We start from the raw sequence: 18630 nt of genomic DNA, 5'->3' as shown, positions 1-18630 counted from the left end.
ACTCACATAAGGGAGCAAGAAAAAAACCCCAGAAAACACAGCTAAGTGATGTGGAGATTATCAACCTCCATGAAAAAGACTAGACTGATTATAGCGAAGATGATTCAAGATCGTGGAAAAAACTGTAGGCAAAGACTGATAAATTACAAGAAACACTGAGCAAAGAAATACAAGATTTGGAGTTCCCATTGTGGCGCAGTGGTTAACGAATCCGACTAGGAACCATGAGGTTGCAGGTTCGGTCCCTGCCCTTGCTCAGTGGGTTAATGATCCGGCGTTGCCGTGAGCTGTGGTGTAGGTTGCAGACGCGGCTCGGATCCCGCGTTGCTGTGGCTCTGGCGTAGGCCAGTGGCTACAGCTCCAATTCGACCCCTAGCCTGGGAACCTCCATATGCCGTGGGAGCGGCCCAAAGAAATAGCAAAAAGACAAAAACAAACAAACAAAAAACCCTGAAAATAAAAAAAAAGAAATACAAGATTTAAGGATTAAGCAAGCAGAGATGCAAAATAAAATAACTGAAATAAAAAATTCATTAGAAGAAACCAACAGCAGAATAAGCAGGCAGAAGAACAAATAGATGAGGTGGAGGACAGACTAGTGGAAATCACTGATGTGGTACAGAAAAGAGAAAAAAGATTGAAAAGAAATGAAGACAGTCTAAGTGAATTCTGGGACAAAATTAAACACCCCAACATCCATATTATTGGGGTGCCAGAAGGAGAAGAGAGAGATAAAGGGACAGAAAAAAATATTTAAGAGATAACAGCCAAAAACTTAGGGAAGTTAGGCAACATGACAAAGGAATCACTCACTCAAATCCAGGAAGCACTATGAGCAACATATACAATAAACCCAAGGAGGAATACCCCAAGACACATATTACTCAAATGGACCAAAATTAAAAACAAAGAGCAACTATTTGCAGCAGCTAGAGAAAATAAACAAACAACCTACAAGGGAACCCCAGTAAGGTTATTGGGAGATTATTCAGCAGAAACTCTTCAGGCCAGAAGGGAGTGGCACAATATACTTAAAGTGATGAAAGGAAAAAACCTCCAACCAAGATTACTTTACCCAGCAAGGCTGTCATTCAGATTTGAAGGAGAACTCAAAAGCTTTATAGACAAGCAAAAGCTAAGAGAATACAGCACCACTAAACCAGCTTTACAACAAATACTAAAGGAACTTCTCTAGGTGGAAAAGAAAAGACCACAACTAGAAACAAAAATATTATGACAAGGCTCACCAGTAAAGGAATAAATATAGTAAAGGTAGGATATCATCCACACACAAATATGCTACCAAAATCAAAAATCATGAGAAGAAGAGGGTACAGATGTAGGACACTGGAGATGAACTTGCAATTAAGAGACCAACAACTTAAGACAATCTTGTCTATATGTAGACTACTATATCAAAACTTCAGGGTAACTGCAAGCCAAAAATCTACAATAGATACACACACAAATAAGAAAAAGCAATCCAAACAGAACACTAAAGATAGTCATCATCAAACCTCAAGAGAAGAGAACAAGAGAATAAGGGAAGAAAAAAGAGCAACAAAAACAAATCCAGAACAGTTAATAAAATGGCAATAAGAACATATATAGCAATAATTACTTTAATGTAAATGGAATAAATGCCCCAATAAAAAGACACAGACTGGCTGAATGGATGCAAAAACAAGACTCATGTATATGCTGTCTTCAAGAGACCCAATTCAGTTCTAAGGATACATACAAACTGAAAGTGAGAGGATGGAACGAAATATTCCATGCAAACAGAAATCAAAAGAAAGCTGGAGTAGCAATACTCATATGAGACAAAACAGACCTTAAAGAATATTATGAGACAAATAAAGATATTATGTAGGAGTTCCTGCCGTGGCGCAGTGGTTAACGAATCTGATTAGGAACCATGACATTGTGGGTTCAATCCCTGGCCTTGCTGAGTGGGTTAAGGATCCAGCGTTGCCATGAGCTGTGGTGTAGGTTGCAGAGGCGGCTCGGATTCTGTGTTGCTGTGGCTCTGGCGTAGGCCGGTGGCTACAGCTCTGATTCGACCCCTAGCCTGGGAACCTCCATATGCCGTGGGAGCGGCCCAAGAAATGGCAAAAAAAGACAATTAAAAAAAAAAAGAAAAGAAAATTTAAAAAAAAGATATTATGTAATGATCAAAGGATCCATCCAAGAAGATATAATGATTTGTAAACATATATGCATCCAACATAGGATCACCTCAATATGTAAAGCAATTGCTAACAACCTTAAAAGGAGAAGTTGGCGATAACACAATAATAGTGGGGGACACCCTATGTACAGCAATGGACAGATCATCCAGATGGAAAATTAACAAGGAAACACAGGCCCTAAATGACTCATTAGACCAGATGGACTTAATAGATATTTATAGAACATTCCATCCAAAAGCAGCATAATACAGTCTTCTCAAGTGCACACAGAACGTTGTCTAGGATTGATCACATTCTGGGTCACAAATCAAACCTTGGTAACTTTAAGAAAATTTATGTCATATCAAGCATCTTTTCTGAACTCAAGGCTATATGACTGGAAATCAACAAGAAAAAAATCTGCAAAAACCACAAACACATGGAGACTAAACAACATGCTACTAAACAACTGATGGATCACTGAAGAAATCAAAGAGGAAATTAAAAAATACCTGGAAGCAAATGACAACAAAGATACAATAACCCAAAACATATGGGATGCAGCAAAAGCGGTTCTAAGAGGGAAGTTTATAGCAATACAAGACTACCTCCAGAAACAAGAAAAAGCTCAAATAAATAACCTAACTTTACACCTAAAGCAACTAGAGAGGGAGGAACAGACAAGATCTAAAGTTAGCAGAAGGAAAGAAATCATAAACATCAGAGGAGAAATCGATGAAATAGAAATGAAGAAAACCATAGGAAAGATCAATGAAACTAAAAGTTGGTTCTTTGAAAAGATCAATAAAATTGATAAACCCTTAGCCAGACTCATCAAGAAAAACAGAGAGAGGACTCAAATCAATAAAATTAGAAATGAAAAAGGAGAAGCACAACAGACATCACAGATATAGAAAGAATCATAAGAGATTATCACAAGCAACTATACGCCAATAAAATGGATAACCTAGGGAGTTCCCTTTGTGACTCAGAAGTTAACAAACCCAACTAGGATCCATGAGGATGTGGGTTCAATCCTTGGCCTCACTCGGGGGTTTAAGGATCTTCAGTTGCTGTGAACTATGGTGTAGGTCACAGATGCAGCCTGGATCCCACATTGCTGTGGTATAGGCTAGCGGCTGTAGCTCCAGTTCAAGTTCTAGCCTGGGAACTTCCACATGCCACAGATGCGGCCCTAAAAAGCAAAAGAAAAAAAAAATCCAACAAATAAAAGTCCAGGACCAGATGGCTTCGCAGGCGAATTCTATCAAACATTTAGAGAAGAGCTAATACCTATCCTTTTGAAACTATTTCAAAAAATTGCAGAGGAAGGAATACTCCCAAACTTATTTTATGAGGCCACCATCACTCTGATACCAAAACCATACAAAGAAACCAAAAAAAGAAAATAAGCCAATATCACTGATGAACATAGATGCAAAAATCCTCAACAAAATATTAGCAAACTGAATCCAAAAATATATTAAAAGGATTGTACAGCCTGATCAAGTGGGATTTATCCCAGGGATGCAAGGATTTTTCCAATATCCACAAATCAATCAGTGTGATACACCACATTAACAAACCGAAGGATAAAAACTTTATGATCCTCTCAAGAGATGCAGATAAAACTTTTAACAAACCTATTTCTGACAAAAATCCTCCAGAAAGTGGGCATAGAGGGAACTTACCTCAACATAATAAAGGGCATATATGACAAACTCACAGCTAAAGTCATTCTCAATGGTGAAAAGCTGAAAGATTCCCTGCTAAGATCAGGAACAAGACAAGGGTGTCCACCCTTGCCACTAGTATTCAACATAGTTTTGGAAGTCTTATCCACAGTAATCAAAGAAGAAAAAGAAATAAAAGGAAATCAAATGGGAAAGGAAGAGGTTAAAAGTATTGCTGTTTGCAGATGACATGATACTATACTAGAAAATCATAAAGATGTTACCAGAAAACCTTTAGAACTCATCAATGAATGTGGTAAAGTTGCAGGATACAAAATTAATACACAGAAATTGACTGCATTTCTATATGCTAACAACAAAAGATCAGAGAGAGAAATTTGGGAAATAATCCCATTTACCATCCCATCAAAAAGAATAAAATACTTTGGAATAAACCTACCTAAAGAGACAAAAGACCTGTACTCTGAAAACTATAAGACGCTGATGAAAGAAATCAAAGATGACACAAACAGATGGAAAGACATACCATGCTCTTGGACTGGAAGAATCAATATTTTCAAAATGACCATATTACCCAAGGCAACCTACAGATTCAATAAAATCCCTATCAAATTACCATGGACATTTTTCACAGAACTGGAACAAAATATTTTAAAATTTGTTTGGAGGCATAAAAGGCCCAGAATAGCCAAAGACATCCTGAGGAAGAAAAATGGAGCTGGAAGAATCAGGCTTCCTGACCTCAGACCATACTAACAAAGCTACAGTTATCAATACCATATGATACTGGCACAAATGCAGAAATACAGATCAATGAAAGAGGACACAAAGCCCACAATTAAACCCACACACCTACAGTCAACTAATCTATGACAAAGGAGGCAAGAATATAAAATGGAGAAAAGATAGTCCCTTCAGTAAGTGGTGCTGGGAAAACTGGATAGCTACATGTAAAAGAATGAAATTAGGAAACTTCCTAACACCATACACAAAAATAAACTCCAAATGGCTTAAAGACCTAAATGTAAGACTGGATACTATAAAACTCTTAGAGGAAAACATAGCCCAAACACTCTCTGACATAAACCACGGCAATATCTTCTCAGATCCACCTCCTAGGGTAATGACAATAAAAACAAAAATAAACAAATGGGACTTAATTAAACTTAAAAGTTTATGCACAGCAAAGGAAACCCTAAACAAAACAAAAAGAGAACACATAGAATGGGAGAAAGTATTTGCAAATGAAGTGACTAAAAAGGAATTAAACTCTAAAATTTATAAATACCTCCTGCAGCTCGATACCAAAAAAACAACACCATCAGAAAATGGGCAGAAGATCTAAACATACAATTCTCCAAAGAAGACATACAGATGGCCAAAAAACACATGAAAAGATGTTCAACATCACTCATTATTAGAGAAATACAAACCAAAACTTCTTTGAGGTACCACCTTACACCAGCCAGAATGGCCATCATCAAAAAGTCTATAAACAATAAAATGCTGGAGAGGGTGTGGAGAAAAGAGAACCCTATTATACTATTATTGGGAATGTAAATTGGCGCAACCACTATGGAAAAGAGTATGGAGATTCCTCAAAAAACTAAAAATAGAATTACCATTTGATCCAGCAATCCCACTCGTAGGCATCCATCTAGAGAAAACTACGACTTGAAAAGATACATGTATTCCAATGTTCACTGCAGCACTGTATACAATAGCCAAGACATGGAAGCAACCTAAATGTCCATTGACAGAGGAGTGGATAAAGAAGACATGGTACACATTCACAGTGGAATATTACTCAACCATAAAAGGAAAGAAATAATGGCATTTGCAGCAACATGGATGGACCTAGAAATTATCATACTAAGTGAAGTTAGACAATGAGACACCAATATCATTTGCTATCGCTTATATTCAGAATCTAAAAAAAGGATATAATAAACTTCTTTTCAGAAGAGATACTGACTCATACACTTTGAAAAACTTATGGTTCCCAAAGACAGGTTGGGTGTGAGGGGATGGGCTGCGGGTTTGGGATGGAAATGCTATATAACTGGTTTGTGATGATCATTGTAAAAGTATAAATGTAATAATAGTATAAATGTAATAAAATTCATTGAGAAAAAAAGAGAAGGAAGTAATAAAGAAATAAATGAAATAAACAAGACCAGTATGACCTAGATACCAAAACCAAAGATATATAGAGAAGAAAACAACAAACCAATATCCCTAATAAATATTGATGTAAATATCCTTAATAAAATTAAATAGAAATTAGTAATATGTAAAAAGTGTTATACACTCTGACCAAGGAGGTTTCTTCTAGGAATGCAAGGCTAGGTTAACATTAAACAATCAATCAATACAATCTACCATACTGTCAGGCTAAAAAAGAAAAATCACACAATCACACCAATTAAAACATAAAAGGTATCTGACAAAATTAACAAACATTCATGATAAAAACAAGGGATAAAACTTTAAAAAAAATCAAACTTTGTAAAAATTAAAAACTTTTGCTCTGTGAAAGATTTTTTTTTTTTGTCTTTTTAGGGCCGCACCCATGGCATAAGGAGGTTCCCAGGCTAGGGGTCCAATGGGAACTGTAGCCGCCGGCCTACACCACAGCCATAGCAATGCCAGATCCAAGCAAGGTCTGTGACCTAACACCACAGGTCACAGCAACACTGGATCCTTAACTCGATGAGTGAGGCCAGAGATCCAACCTGCGTCCTCATGGAGGCTAGTCAGAATCATTTCAGCTGAGCCAGGACAGGCACTCCAAAAGATTCTTTTTAGAGATTGAAAATACAAGGTATAGGCCAGGAGAAAATACTTGCAATCTACCTGACAAGGGACTTATACCTAGAATGTATAAAGAACTCTCAAAACTCAACAGTAAAACAATTCAAACCATTCAGTTAGAATATGGTGAAAGATATTAACGAGACAATTTACTTGAAAGAATGGAAGGAAGACTAATAAGGAAATGAAAAGATTCTCACTATCACTATCCACTAGGGAAATGCAAACTAATCACTTTACATAGATTAGAATATGTCAACTTAAAATTTGTGACAATACCAAATGCCAGCATGGATGTGGAGAAGTGATTTCTCATATGTTACTTATAGAAAAGTATTTCAAACTAAATGTGGTATAAGCTAAATATGATCTTACTGTATGATTTAGTAGCCATACTCCTAGCTTTCATTTGTAGAAACAAAAATATTAGGTCACACAAAAATGGGTAGAAAAATGTACATGGCAGCTCTATTTGTAACAATCAAAAAACTTAAAACAACCTAATTGTTCTTCTATAGATAAATGATTAAACAAATCATGGTATATCCATATCATGGAATACTACTTGGAAATAAAAATGTACAATATATCCAACAACCTAGATGGTTCTTAGCAGCATCATGTTGAACGAGAAGAGCCAATATCAAAATTTCACATACTGTATAATTCCTCTTACATAACATTCTCAAAATAACAAAATTATAGAAATAGCCAACAGATTAGGAGTCCTCTGGGGTTAGGGATTGTGGAAGTAGAGTGACTCTTACAGTGGCGTACAAAGGAAACCTTGGTGGTGCTGAAATAGTTCTGTATTTTGATTGTGGTTCTGGTTACACAAATCTACATATGCGATAAAATGGCACAGAACTGCACATACACATACCAATTATTAATTTTCATAATATATTATAGTTGTATAAAATGTAAAATTTGGAGAAACTAGGTGAAGGGTACATTGAACCCCTCTATACTATTTTTATAACTCCTATCAATCTATGTTTCAAAATAAAAAGTTTAAAAAATCTATAATATGCATAAATGTTTATAATTTATTTATACACAAAACTTGTTCAAACTCTGTTTCATAGCTCTTTCATCTAATCTAGAGTGATCAAGAGAACAATACAGACTTTATTATCATTACACAACATTATTTGAATATGCAATGCTGTTCAAATGAAGATGCCCAATCTAAAATTATACATTCTTCCCTGCTATACTGTGCCTCTTTAAAGACTGACTTTAATTCCTTTTTCTATCCCAAATACCTAGAACCATTCCTCACATAACATAGGCATTCAATAAATGTTTGCTGAATGAAGTTCTCAGGAGAGACTACACATTAACTGGAGGATTAGAGATTGGGGTCATAAAATTGAAGTAACAGGAGTTCCTGTCATGGCTCAGTGGAAATGAATCTGACTAGTATCCATGACGATGCAGGTTTGATCCCTGGGCTTGCTCAGTGGGTTAAGGATCCAGCATTCCTGTGAGCTGTGGTGTACATCAGTGATGTGGCTTGGATTCTATGTTGCTGTTGCTGTGGCTGTGGCATAGGCCGGTGGCTACAGCTCCGATTGGACCCCTAGCCTGGGAACCTCCATATGCTGCAGGTGCAGCTCTGAAAAAAAAAAAAAAATCAAAGCAACATTTCAGCCTTTGGTGACAATATTATTATAAGAGGCTTCATTTTCATTTACTTTAAAAGCCTCAGGTTTCAACAATGAAGAATAAAACTGATCATGAAAGAAAAGAAAAAGGAAGATCACTTCTGCTTCTTAGAACAGCGTCATACTGAAGGGAAAAATTGCAAAATGGAACTTTCAAAGAAATTAAGTATTTAAAAATATCAGGCAGAGTCTAAAAATGAAAGAAAATAAACTCTAAGAAGTAAAAGAAAATAACACTAGTATTAAGTGTGTCTATATGATCTATGTGTCTAATAAGAATGTGAATAAAGGGGAAACGGTACGTTTGACCAAGGAGGAAATGGCAGGGACAGCGCCCCCCCCATTTCCCTAAGAAAACTTGAAATTTACTTTTTAAAAGAGATATAAATGCCATATTTTCTTGTGTTTCAAATATAATTGTGTCTGATTTGTAACTATTTTTGCTTGAATAAGTTAAGACAGCAAACTTTATGACTCTGCATGTAAAAAGCAAAGTTGAACACAATATAATATCTATAGCACTTTAGTTTTTTTGAAACATTGTTCTTAGGAAAAAATTGTTAAAGGGAGGATAGTTAAATGTGGATAAGTATTTAAGAATTGCTTATTGAACAGGTCATGTTTCATGACCAGAAAAGGCTGAATTTAGAGGATTCCCATCCTTTGTTACATGGAATGATGACAACTAGTCAGACTTCACAGTCTGATTTCACATCCTGAAATCTTGAGCTTTTATTTAGTGCCCAGTATGTTCTACAGAGACATCAAACAGCAAAGCATTTTGTGTAATGATAGTATCATTTAAAAATACCATCTTTGGAATCCAGCAAAAATTACACTGGACTGCTCAGAAGCAGATACTTTAAGCTAACATTCTGGAAGACAAGGTAATATTTCAAGCCTTTCCTGAAGGACAGTGGCATTTACTTGGAAGTCATAGTGGTATGCATCTTGACAAGGCAAGATCCTGAGGGACTTCTTTTCCTCTTCTGTTATAACAACACAGCACTCATTTTACACTGAGTTCTCCAAGCTACGGACATCACTGAAAGAACAGGTAGGACTCACCAATTATAATCCAGTCTAGATTGATGAAGCTGTTGCTGTTTTAGGAGAAGTTTTGTCTCCTGCTGGGCCAGCAGGTGCTGAAGGCGCTCCTTTTCAATTTCCAGCTCCATCTTCTGAAGCATAAGTTGCTGCCTTCTATCTTCTGAGAGCTGCTTTTTGATTTCAGTTTCACTAGGTTGCAGTGCCCCTTGGCCATGCATTGGAGACACACAGGAAAGCCCACAGTAACTGCACGATTCTGGATATGTCTTGGAATGCTGAGGGGCCATGTTTGTAGGCTGGCTCTCATGAACATGATCTGCATTTCCAGAAAGTCTATGACCACAACACTGACTAGACGGAGCAGCCTTTAGGTGTTGGCATTCCTTCACCTTCAATTCCTCTGGTGGAGCTTTCTCTGTAGGGACTGAATCTGCTAGTTTTCTCCCTGGGGATCCATGATTACATGTTCTGGTCTCTGAGGGCACTTTGTCCACAATCTCTTTGGGATAATGAAGGGCTGCTGGTTTCAAAGAATTATTCCTAAATTCCACAAGGGCTTCTAAAGCTGAGTCCTGATTGGCAGACTTAGGCTTTTGCTTGGTTTGATAGTAGGTTTGCGGCCTGGCTGCACTCAAGTAGGAGCCATCCAGTTCCACTGATAAAGACTGGAGAGTGCCTCTTCTATTGGATACCTAAAAGGGACCATAAGACCACTTGTCAAATAAGCACAACAGAAGGAGGTGTTCCTTTTGGCTTTTCAGAAATCAGCGATATATGCTTGCCAAGACAAAGAGCTGTGTGTTTTGTTTTCATCAATAATAAATGATGGTATTCACACAGCTAAACAGACATGTGCCACAAAGCTAAACTCATCTGCAAACAATCCTCATTTCAGTAAAATCCACATGGATAAGAAAAAGAAAGTGCTGCAACTCACTGCTTAAGCAAGATTTCAGAAATTGCAAATAATGACAGTTAACATTAACTTTGAGAAGAAAAACATTAAATGTTAATGTCTTAAAATGTCTAATTTTGAGTACTAAGCCATGAAATCCATTTAGTCCATTACACAGCATGAGATGTGATGCAAAATATTTCACCTTATACTGAATACGATGTTAGTTACTGCTAGAAATTTGATGAGTTTTTATAGATGTCTTTACAGCACACAGATAAAACCATTTTCAGCAAAATATGATTCTAATCAAAAGCAGTTATTTAAATACAAAACATATTTAATTTCAGCTATAAACATAAGTGATTTTTCAGTTAAGCTGTTCAAGTGATTACAATCTGATAGAACTCAGGCAGAAGGGAAGAAATTGCAAATTGCCTTTGACAGGTCAGTAGAGTAAGCTTTCCCAGCATTTTTGTGTCAAGCCTGTTCTATCCGGGAGAACAAAACTTAGTTTTTATCAGTGATTCTCAAGCTGGAGCATGTATCAGAATGACCTGGAGGACTTGGTAAATGTGAATTGCTTGGCTTAATCCCCAGAGCTTCCAATTCAGTAACCCAAAAGCAGAATGGGAGAATCTGCATTTTTAACAAGGTCCCAGGTGATGATGCTGCTGCCAATGGAACCACATTTTGAGAACCACTGGTCTGTTTCATGGGCCATTTGACTCCTCCTCTGTCTGTCTTATGAGGATCACTGTAATTACATCAGGTTTACCCAAGTAATCCTGGATGATTTCATCTCAAAATCCTTAATTTAATCACATCTGTAAAGTCTCTTGTCATACAAAATCTCTTATGCCATATAAAGTGACATTCACAGGTCCAGGAATTGGGACATGGACATATTTGGGAGGCCATTATTCAGTTTGCCACAACTTTTACATATGAACTAATTCATAAGGGGTTGAGGTGGTTACCTACTCTAGAGACCCAGAATGAATGAGTAACTGAGATCACTAACAGAAGGGGAAAAAAATCCCACTGATTTACTTTGCAATAGTTGAAAACGATGCATTGATAGGTAAAAAGTGTCAACTGACAGATATACAGCAATACCATGTTTCCTATCTTATGATAAAAGAGGCTATTACAAAGACTCTTAAGATTTTAAGTGAGTTTCTAAAGCAATTATGTTAAAGGAGGTTCTATTTAAATGAGAAGGAGCCACATCTGGGGAGAAGACTTAGACCTTTTCAAAGAAGACACATGGGAATTCCAGGGGTGGCTCAGCAGTAATGAACTGGACTAGTATCCACGAGGACACGGATTCACTCCCTGGCCTCACTCAGTGAGTTAAGGATCTGGGGTTGCCGTGAGCTGTGGTGTAGGTTGCAGATACTGCTTTGGTCCACTGTTGCTGTGGCTGTGGTGTAGGTTGGCAGCTGCAGCTCCAATTTGACCCCTAGCCTGGAAACTTCTATATGCCACAGGTGTGGTCCTAAAAAAAAAGACAAAAAAACCCAAAAAAACAAAGCGGATACACAATCTTGTACACTAAGCAAATGATAAGCCACAGAATATGAACTAGTTTTAGAGTAAAATTTATGATGAACTAGCTCATAAAAAAATTAAACATTTTTACACCTAAAGGAAAACTGTAGTTCACATTAATCTTCCTTACTCTGAACGTCTGTAGCACTTACTGTCAACAGAAATATTTAACATTTATCATTTCCTACTTTGTGTGATAAACTATCTTTTTATAGAATTATTATACTTTGAAATGACAGATAAATTTTTTACAAGTCCAGACACTTAAATCAACTATTTTATATCATCGCATATTTTGTAATCCATGTATCATTAATATAACACTATACAGCATGTACGTATTACTTTATGTTCTCATTTTTGCCCCCTTAACACTATTTACATATGTGCATTTTTAGGTACTGACATAGCTTACAGTTGTTACTTTAATGGTATTGATTGTTACATTATTCACAAATGGTGGTATGTGGAATATTTCTAAAATTTTTTTATAGTTAACTTTTTTTTTTCTTTTGGCTTTGCCTGCAGCATGCGGAAGTTCCTGGGCCAGGGACCGAACCCCAGTGACCCGAGCTGCTGCAGTGGCAATGTTGGATCTTTAACCCACTGAGCCACCAGAGAACTCCTTAACTGAAGTTTTAGAGAGGCAGTGTAACGATGATTTCCATCCATGCCTCTGATCAAAGAGAATACTGCTTTGCCAATTACCTGCTGGGTGACTATGCATGTTGGTAGGCAGAATTCTAAGATGGTCCCTAAGATTTCTATTCTCTTGGTGTACTCATCCTATATTATCTCCTCCTCTTGAGTGTGGGTAGAACTTGTGAATGTGACCAGATATCAATCCTATGATTATGTTACATTATGTGGCAAAAAGGACTTCAAAGATATAACTAAGGCTCCTTATCAGCTGGCTTTGAGTTACTAAAAAGAGATTATCTTGTGTGGGCCAGACTTAGTCAGGTAAGTCCTTTAACCGAGGCTCTGCCCCCGCAAGGTCAGAGATGGTCCTACTGGCCTTGAAGAAATAAGCTACTGTGTTATGGGAGGTCTTATGGAGGGGCTCATGTGCCAATGACTTCTGAAGCAGTTTCTAGCCAACAGTAAACAAGAAAACAAGGCACCTGTCATACATATGCAAGGAAATAAATTCTGCCAATAACTCTGTGGGCTTGGAAGAGGACCCAGAGCTCCCAACTGAATTCAGTCCTGCTGTTATCTCGATTGCAGCCTTCTAAGACTCTGAGCATAGGCCCCAACTAAGCTGTACCAGACTCTTGACCCACAAAAACTGTGAGATAGTAAATGTGTGTTATTTTTAGCTGCTAACCTTGTAGTAATTGTTATAAAGCAGTAAAAAGCTAATACAGCATATTATTCAACTTGCCTGAGCCTTAGGTTTCTCAACAGTTAAACAGGGATTAAAAATAGTACCTGTATCAAAACTGAGTGTGGTGGTGAGACACGTGGGCAATTATCAAGGGTGCTAATTTATAAGGGTACTAATTTACAAAATGGAAAAACAAACCTTATATTCACCCAAACTTCTTTCAAGGAGAACACCGTGGTGTATTTGTGTGTGGGTGAAGGGGTGAGATGCCCAAGGGGCATGTTCAGTTACAACAGATTATCTCCAAACTGTCTCAAAAGATAATGAGTTCAGTTATCTCTCTTTATTTTCTACAGTGAAGTCTGTAGGTGGGCCAGAGTTGAACTACCTGAGATAATAGAGGGTCTTCGTCTTTTTCCCTCATACAAAGGATATCAGTCTTACAGTGACATCTTGCACTGCCTTGTGATAATTATATGAGATAATTCATATACAGTGCTTTGGATAGTGTTTAATATGAAGTTCACAGTTTTAAAAATGTTTCCTATTATTACTTCTACTACTACTATTACTACTACTATTATGACTGACTTCTCTGCCTTAACAATTTTTGTAGGTAAGGGCTATATTTACTCCCTTATATGTAGAGCACTTGGGCTTGTACACAGTACATTCTCAGAACTATGGGCTGACTATCGGTTTAGCAGAAAAATTCAAGTTAGGTTATAGGTCACAGTAACTAAAGAAAAGAAAATTAGAATTAGGTTATAGGTCACAGTAACTAAAGAAAAGAAAATTAGAATCCATGATTGGGCTAAATCATGAGCTACTAAGGAAGAAGAGAGAAGAAATAGAAAACTGCCTGTTAAGTTCTGATTATTTTATTAATTAAGACAAATACTGCCTCTGGGACACATGGAAGTCACAGTGGGCCTCAATGAAACAGATGTAGTTTTCTGTCTGAGGCTGCTCTGTGCTTTCTACATGGTATTTACAAATACATCTTCTATTAAACCAACAAAAAATCCCAAACTGTCTCACGCATATGGATTCGATATGAATTTTTCAGATATAACACCAACTTAAAAACTATTCGATTTTGTAAAAAATGGAGGCATAACTTCTATAAAATAAAAGGTACATATTTAAGTATACAGGTTGATGAATTTTTACACTTGCATTTAACCATGTAATCATCACCCGGACCAAGTTATAGAACAATTCCATCACCCTAGAAAGTTCCTTTGTTCTCTTTCTAGTCAATATCACCTCCTCACGCTCTCAGGCATAACCATTATTCTGGCTCTTATGGTTATAAATTAGTTTTGCCTATGTTGAACTTCATATAAATGGAATCATACATTATGCTACTCTTTTGTACCTGGCTTCTTAAGCTCAACATAATTTTCGAGTATCTTCTATGTTGTTGTATATATCAATAGTTCATTCTTTTTTATTGCTGCATAGTACTTCACTGTATAAATATAGCAAAAATTGTTTATTCATTCTTTTATTGGATTAGGTTGTTTCCAGTTTAGGGCTATTGTAAATAAAGCTGTATGAATATTCTCATACAAACCCCATTTTAAAAAACAAAAGACATATGCATTTATTTCTCTTGGGCACAGGACAGGCATACATTTGACTTTATTAATTAGAAATAGCTATTAAGTTTGCCAAAGTGGTCATTCTGTTTTATATCTGCATCAGCAAATAAAGAGAGTCCCAGTTGCTTCACATTCACAGTAAACCCCGATAGTATATTTCATTTTTAGCCAATCTGGTGTGTATGTATAGTGAAATCTCATTGTGGTTTTAGTTTGCGTTTCCCTGATATGTAATAATATTATAGAACATATATGCTTGTTGATCATTTGGATATACTCTGTTATGAAGTTCTTGTTGAAACCAATATCTCTAAATAATTCAAAATCATTTTTAAAGGACTGAAGATGAAGAATGAAAAATGAAGGTCAGGGAAGACAATTTCATGCAAATTATTCTGATAAGAGAACTTGGTGCTAAATGGTCACCTTCATTGACTACTGAATACAGAACATGTTCCCAGAACACTCTGTCACTCGCTGTTCTTAACTCAGAGTTCACCATATACTATGCTAAACATTTTATGGAGTCAATCTTTTATTATTAACAACAATTCTGTAAGGTGGCTGTTATAATTAGCACTTTATAGATGAGAAAATGAAGTTCAAGGAATTTCCCAAGGTCACATCAACACACCCAACACATGGGTCTATGTCTCACTCCAAATCCTAAGTTTTCCATTACTTCCTGCAGTAATTTTTTTTTAATTCAATATGAAATATAATAAACACACAAAATTACATAAAACAAATATGATTAGTTTAGTGAATAATCATATGGTAATGTAACTAACATTTAAGAAACAGAAGAAGACCTTTGTATTTTGTACCCAGAAGATCTTTTATGGCCCCCGGGCAATCACCCTCGGCCTCTCTTGCCAATGGGAATGACTGCCCTGACTTTAACGGGAATAGCTTTTTTGCTTTAATACTTCCCTGCTTAAAAAGCCATATGAGAGTTCAGTTCTACCTGATTATTTTAAAGTATAAATAAAATCATATGATATACATTCATTTGTGTTTAATTTCTTTCACCCAAAATTATATTTGTGAAGTTCATATATGGTGCTACATGTGGCTGTATTTTCATAGCTATATAGCAGGGGTCAGCAAACTTCTTTAAAGTAAACACTTTAAACCCTGAACTTCAAACAGTCTTTGTCATAACTGCTCAGTTCTGCTTTTGTAGTGTAAAAGGAAGAGATAATACATAAACAAATGACTATTCTATAAAAGCTTATTTGTGGACACTGAAATTTGAATTTCTTGTAATTTTTCCATTTCATGAAATATCCTTCCCTCCTAACCATTTAAAAAGTTAAAACCATTCTTAGCTCATGAGTTGTACAAAAAAATACAGTTGGCTAGATTTGACCTGCACCATTTGCCAAGTGAACTTGATAATTACATTGAGTGCTCTTCCAACTAAAGGAGTCTACAAATATCCTAAGATATGTTCAAAATTCATTAAGCAAATTGAACAGTATGACTTGGGATGTGACACCTATTTCCAAGTTTTCTTTGTAACGAAAATGAGTTGGATAAAGTACTTAATTAGAAACAAACAGAATGGTACTGAGAAAAAAAGCATGTCAAAGAATATATCTAGGCAGGAAAAGCACACTGTGTAAATTAAAAGTTCAGACAGAAAATGACCAATAGAAAACAACAGATAAAAAAGTGAAGTTAAAATGGTAGCATATTAGGATTTGTCTTATATAAAAGGTACCACAATCTTGGCTTCATCTTTAGACTCTGGATGTGGCAGAGATGAAGCTAATAAAATCTCTGACAAGGCATGCTGTGGGATTCACAGCACAAAAGCAAGATGAGGAGAAAATGCAGGCAATACTTGGCAGTACTTATGCAGAGTAGGAGCACAATGTCTCTTGGGTAGACACAGGCTAATGACTGTATTTAAAAAAAAGCACCAATGAGAAAAGCATAAAGCTTAAAAAAAGTGTGAGAGACTAATCATGGATATAAAGAATTTTCTGAATCTTTAAGATAGCTTTTAAAAAATGACAGATGTTTTAAAAAGACTTCATAGAAAATAAAGATGTCTATATTAAATACATCATTTATGATATGAGCTTGTATACATGTATGCAAGCACACACAGGTATGTAGGTATATACATGAACATATTCATTCCTGTGGTAATCTACAGCTTTCCTGTGTTCTCACATAACAAAAAATAACTGCAGTATTGCTTCATGAAATACCAGCAACAAGTGGACAGTAATGTTTTATAAATTTCTGCAAATCATTTTTACAGGCCTGGACAATTTCTTCTATGAGTCATAAGGAAAGAGGTGAACTAAACTGCAGTAATTGTTTCTTACAACAGGGTGTTATCTACTTTGCATAATTAGGAAAAGATTACTTACAATGCATTTATGAACTAACCACAGGATCAGTCAATAGTACCAATAGATCTTATTGGTATTCATTTCTCTGAAAGTAAATAATAATTTGCTATCCTAGAAAGTCCCCTATTAACAATCATCATATTCCCACTGATAGCCTTATAAGAATAAAAATTTCAATTTTGTAACTTCAGAATTTCCCTGTGTTCTTTAATTGATTGTGAAGTCAGTAAGAAATTCAAGAATTAGATAAATAGTTCTAAACTGCTGTGTATGGGACACGTCATTGAATTACCCAGAACATTGGAGTTATTATGAAATAAGGAACAGAATGACATGCTATATTTTTAGTTGAGTTTATATGAACCAGTTGTCAAGCTGACAGAAGCTACGTAATGCAACAGCTGCACTGCATGGTTTGCCAAAATCTCATCTCAAATAAATGTTCATTCTCCCCAGTGCAATTAACTCTCCTATACTGGCAGATTTTGCTAGAAGATCATCAAGGTAGATTACCTTCTAGCGTTATGAACTAAATGCTTACAGGTGTTATATCATCAGTTATAACTTACAAACTTTTGCATTTAGCAAGACATCCAGGCAAATGAATCATCTAATTTATGAATTATTTATAAGAAATTCACAGCATGATCCTGGCATCATCCATGGCCTTTTCCAGGTCATATGACACCAATTAGAGCTGAATTTTAAATTATTCAATAACCTGAACTCTCTTGTCATTTAACATATAGATATCAACGCAGTAAACAAGTTAAATCTAATGGGCCCTCGAGGTTTAAGCTTCTCTACTATGCAGCAGCTGAAGCTGCAGGCCATCAGTGGAAGAGAAAAATAACAGAACGCAGCAGTCAAACACATTTGCAAGACTCTAATAACTTATTCTAGTTCCCATAGGGAATGTGGCACAACCTAGGATTATTGAATCTAAGAGACACTGAAGTCAATAATTACGAGATTTAAAAGAATACAGGCACACAGTGTATAAAAGACTCAACACTAGCAACAAATACCAAATGCTGTACCATCTCTTAGGATGTATACACCATAAGCCCCCAAATTTTTAACAGTAATACCAGAATCAGAGAAGACTAAACCTCATATTCTTTAATCATTACTACATTTCCTAAAAGCTGGAAGGTGTTGGTCTGCTATAAAAATTAATAGAGAGCGTGGAATAATTGACAGTAAGCTTGAGTTGAGTTCAACTTGATAGAATTGGATTCCAGCACTAACCACTATGGAAAACAGCATGGAGATACCTTAGAAAACTATATATAAAACTGCCATATGGCCCAGCAATTCCACTCTTGGGCACATATCCGGATAAAACTTTCCTTGAAAAAGACACATGCACCCACATGTTCATAGTAGTACTATTCACAATAGCCAAGACATGGAAACAACCTAAATGTCCACTGACAGATGAATGGATTAAGAAGATGTGGTATATATACATAA

General features: G+C 36.2%; 1 protein-coding gene across 3 annotated transcripts in view; it reads right to left on the bottom strand.

Annotated features, from left to right (window-relative positions):
- Nucleotides 1-18630, bottom strand: part of KIAA1328 (KIAA1328 ortholog) — a 375101-nt gene that overhangs the window by 114414 nt on the left and 242057 nt on the right. For all 3 annotated transcript variants that reach the window (XM_047794154.1, XM_047794152.1, XM_047794153.1), the window contains one exon: nt 9418-10091. In XM_047794154.1, the coding sequence (XP_047650110.1) occupies nt 9418-10091 (674 nt within the window). The remainder of the gene's footprint in view (nt 1-9417; nt 10092-18630) is intronic.

This window comes from Phacochoerus africanus, chromosome 8 (genome assembly GCF_016906955.1).
Source record: "Phacochoerus africanus isolate WHEZ1 chromosome 8, ROS_Pafr_v1, whole genome shotgun sequence".
NCBI classification, from domain to species: domain Eukaryota; kingdom Metazoa; phylum Chordata; class Mammalia; order Artiodactyla; family Suidae; genus Phacochoerus; species Phacochoerus africanus.
Note: the sequence above shows the minus strand (reverse complement) of the source record. Positions and strands in the feature narration are given on the sequence as shown.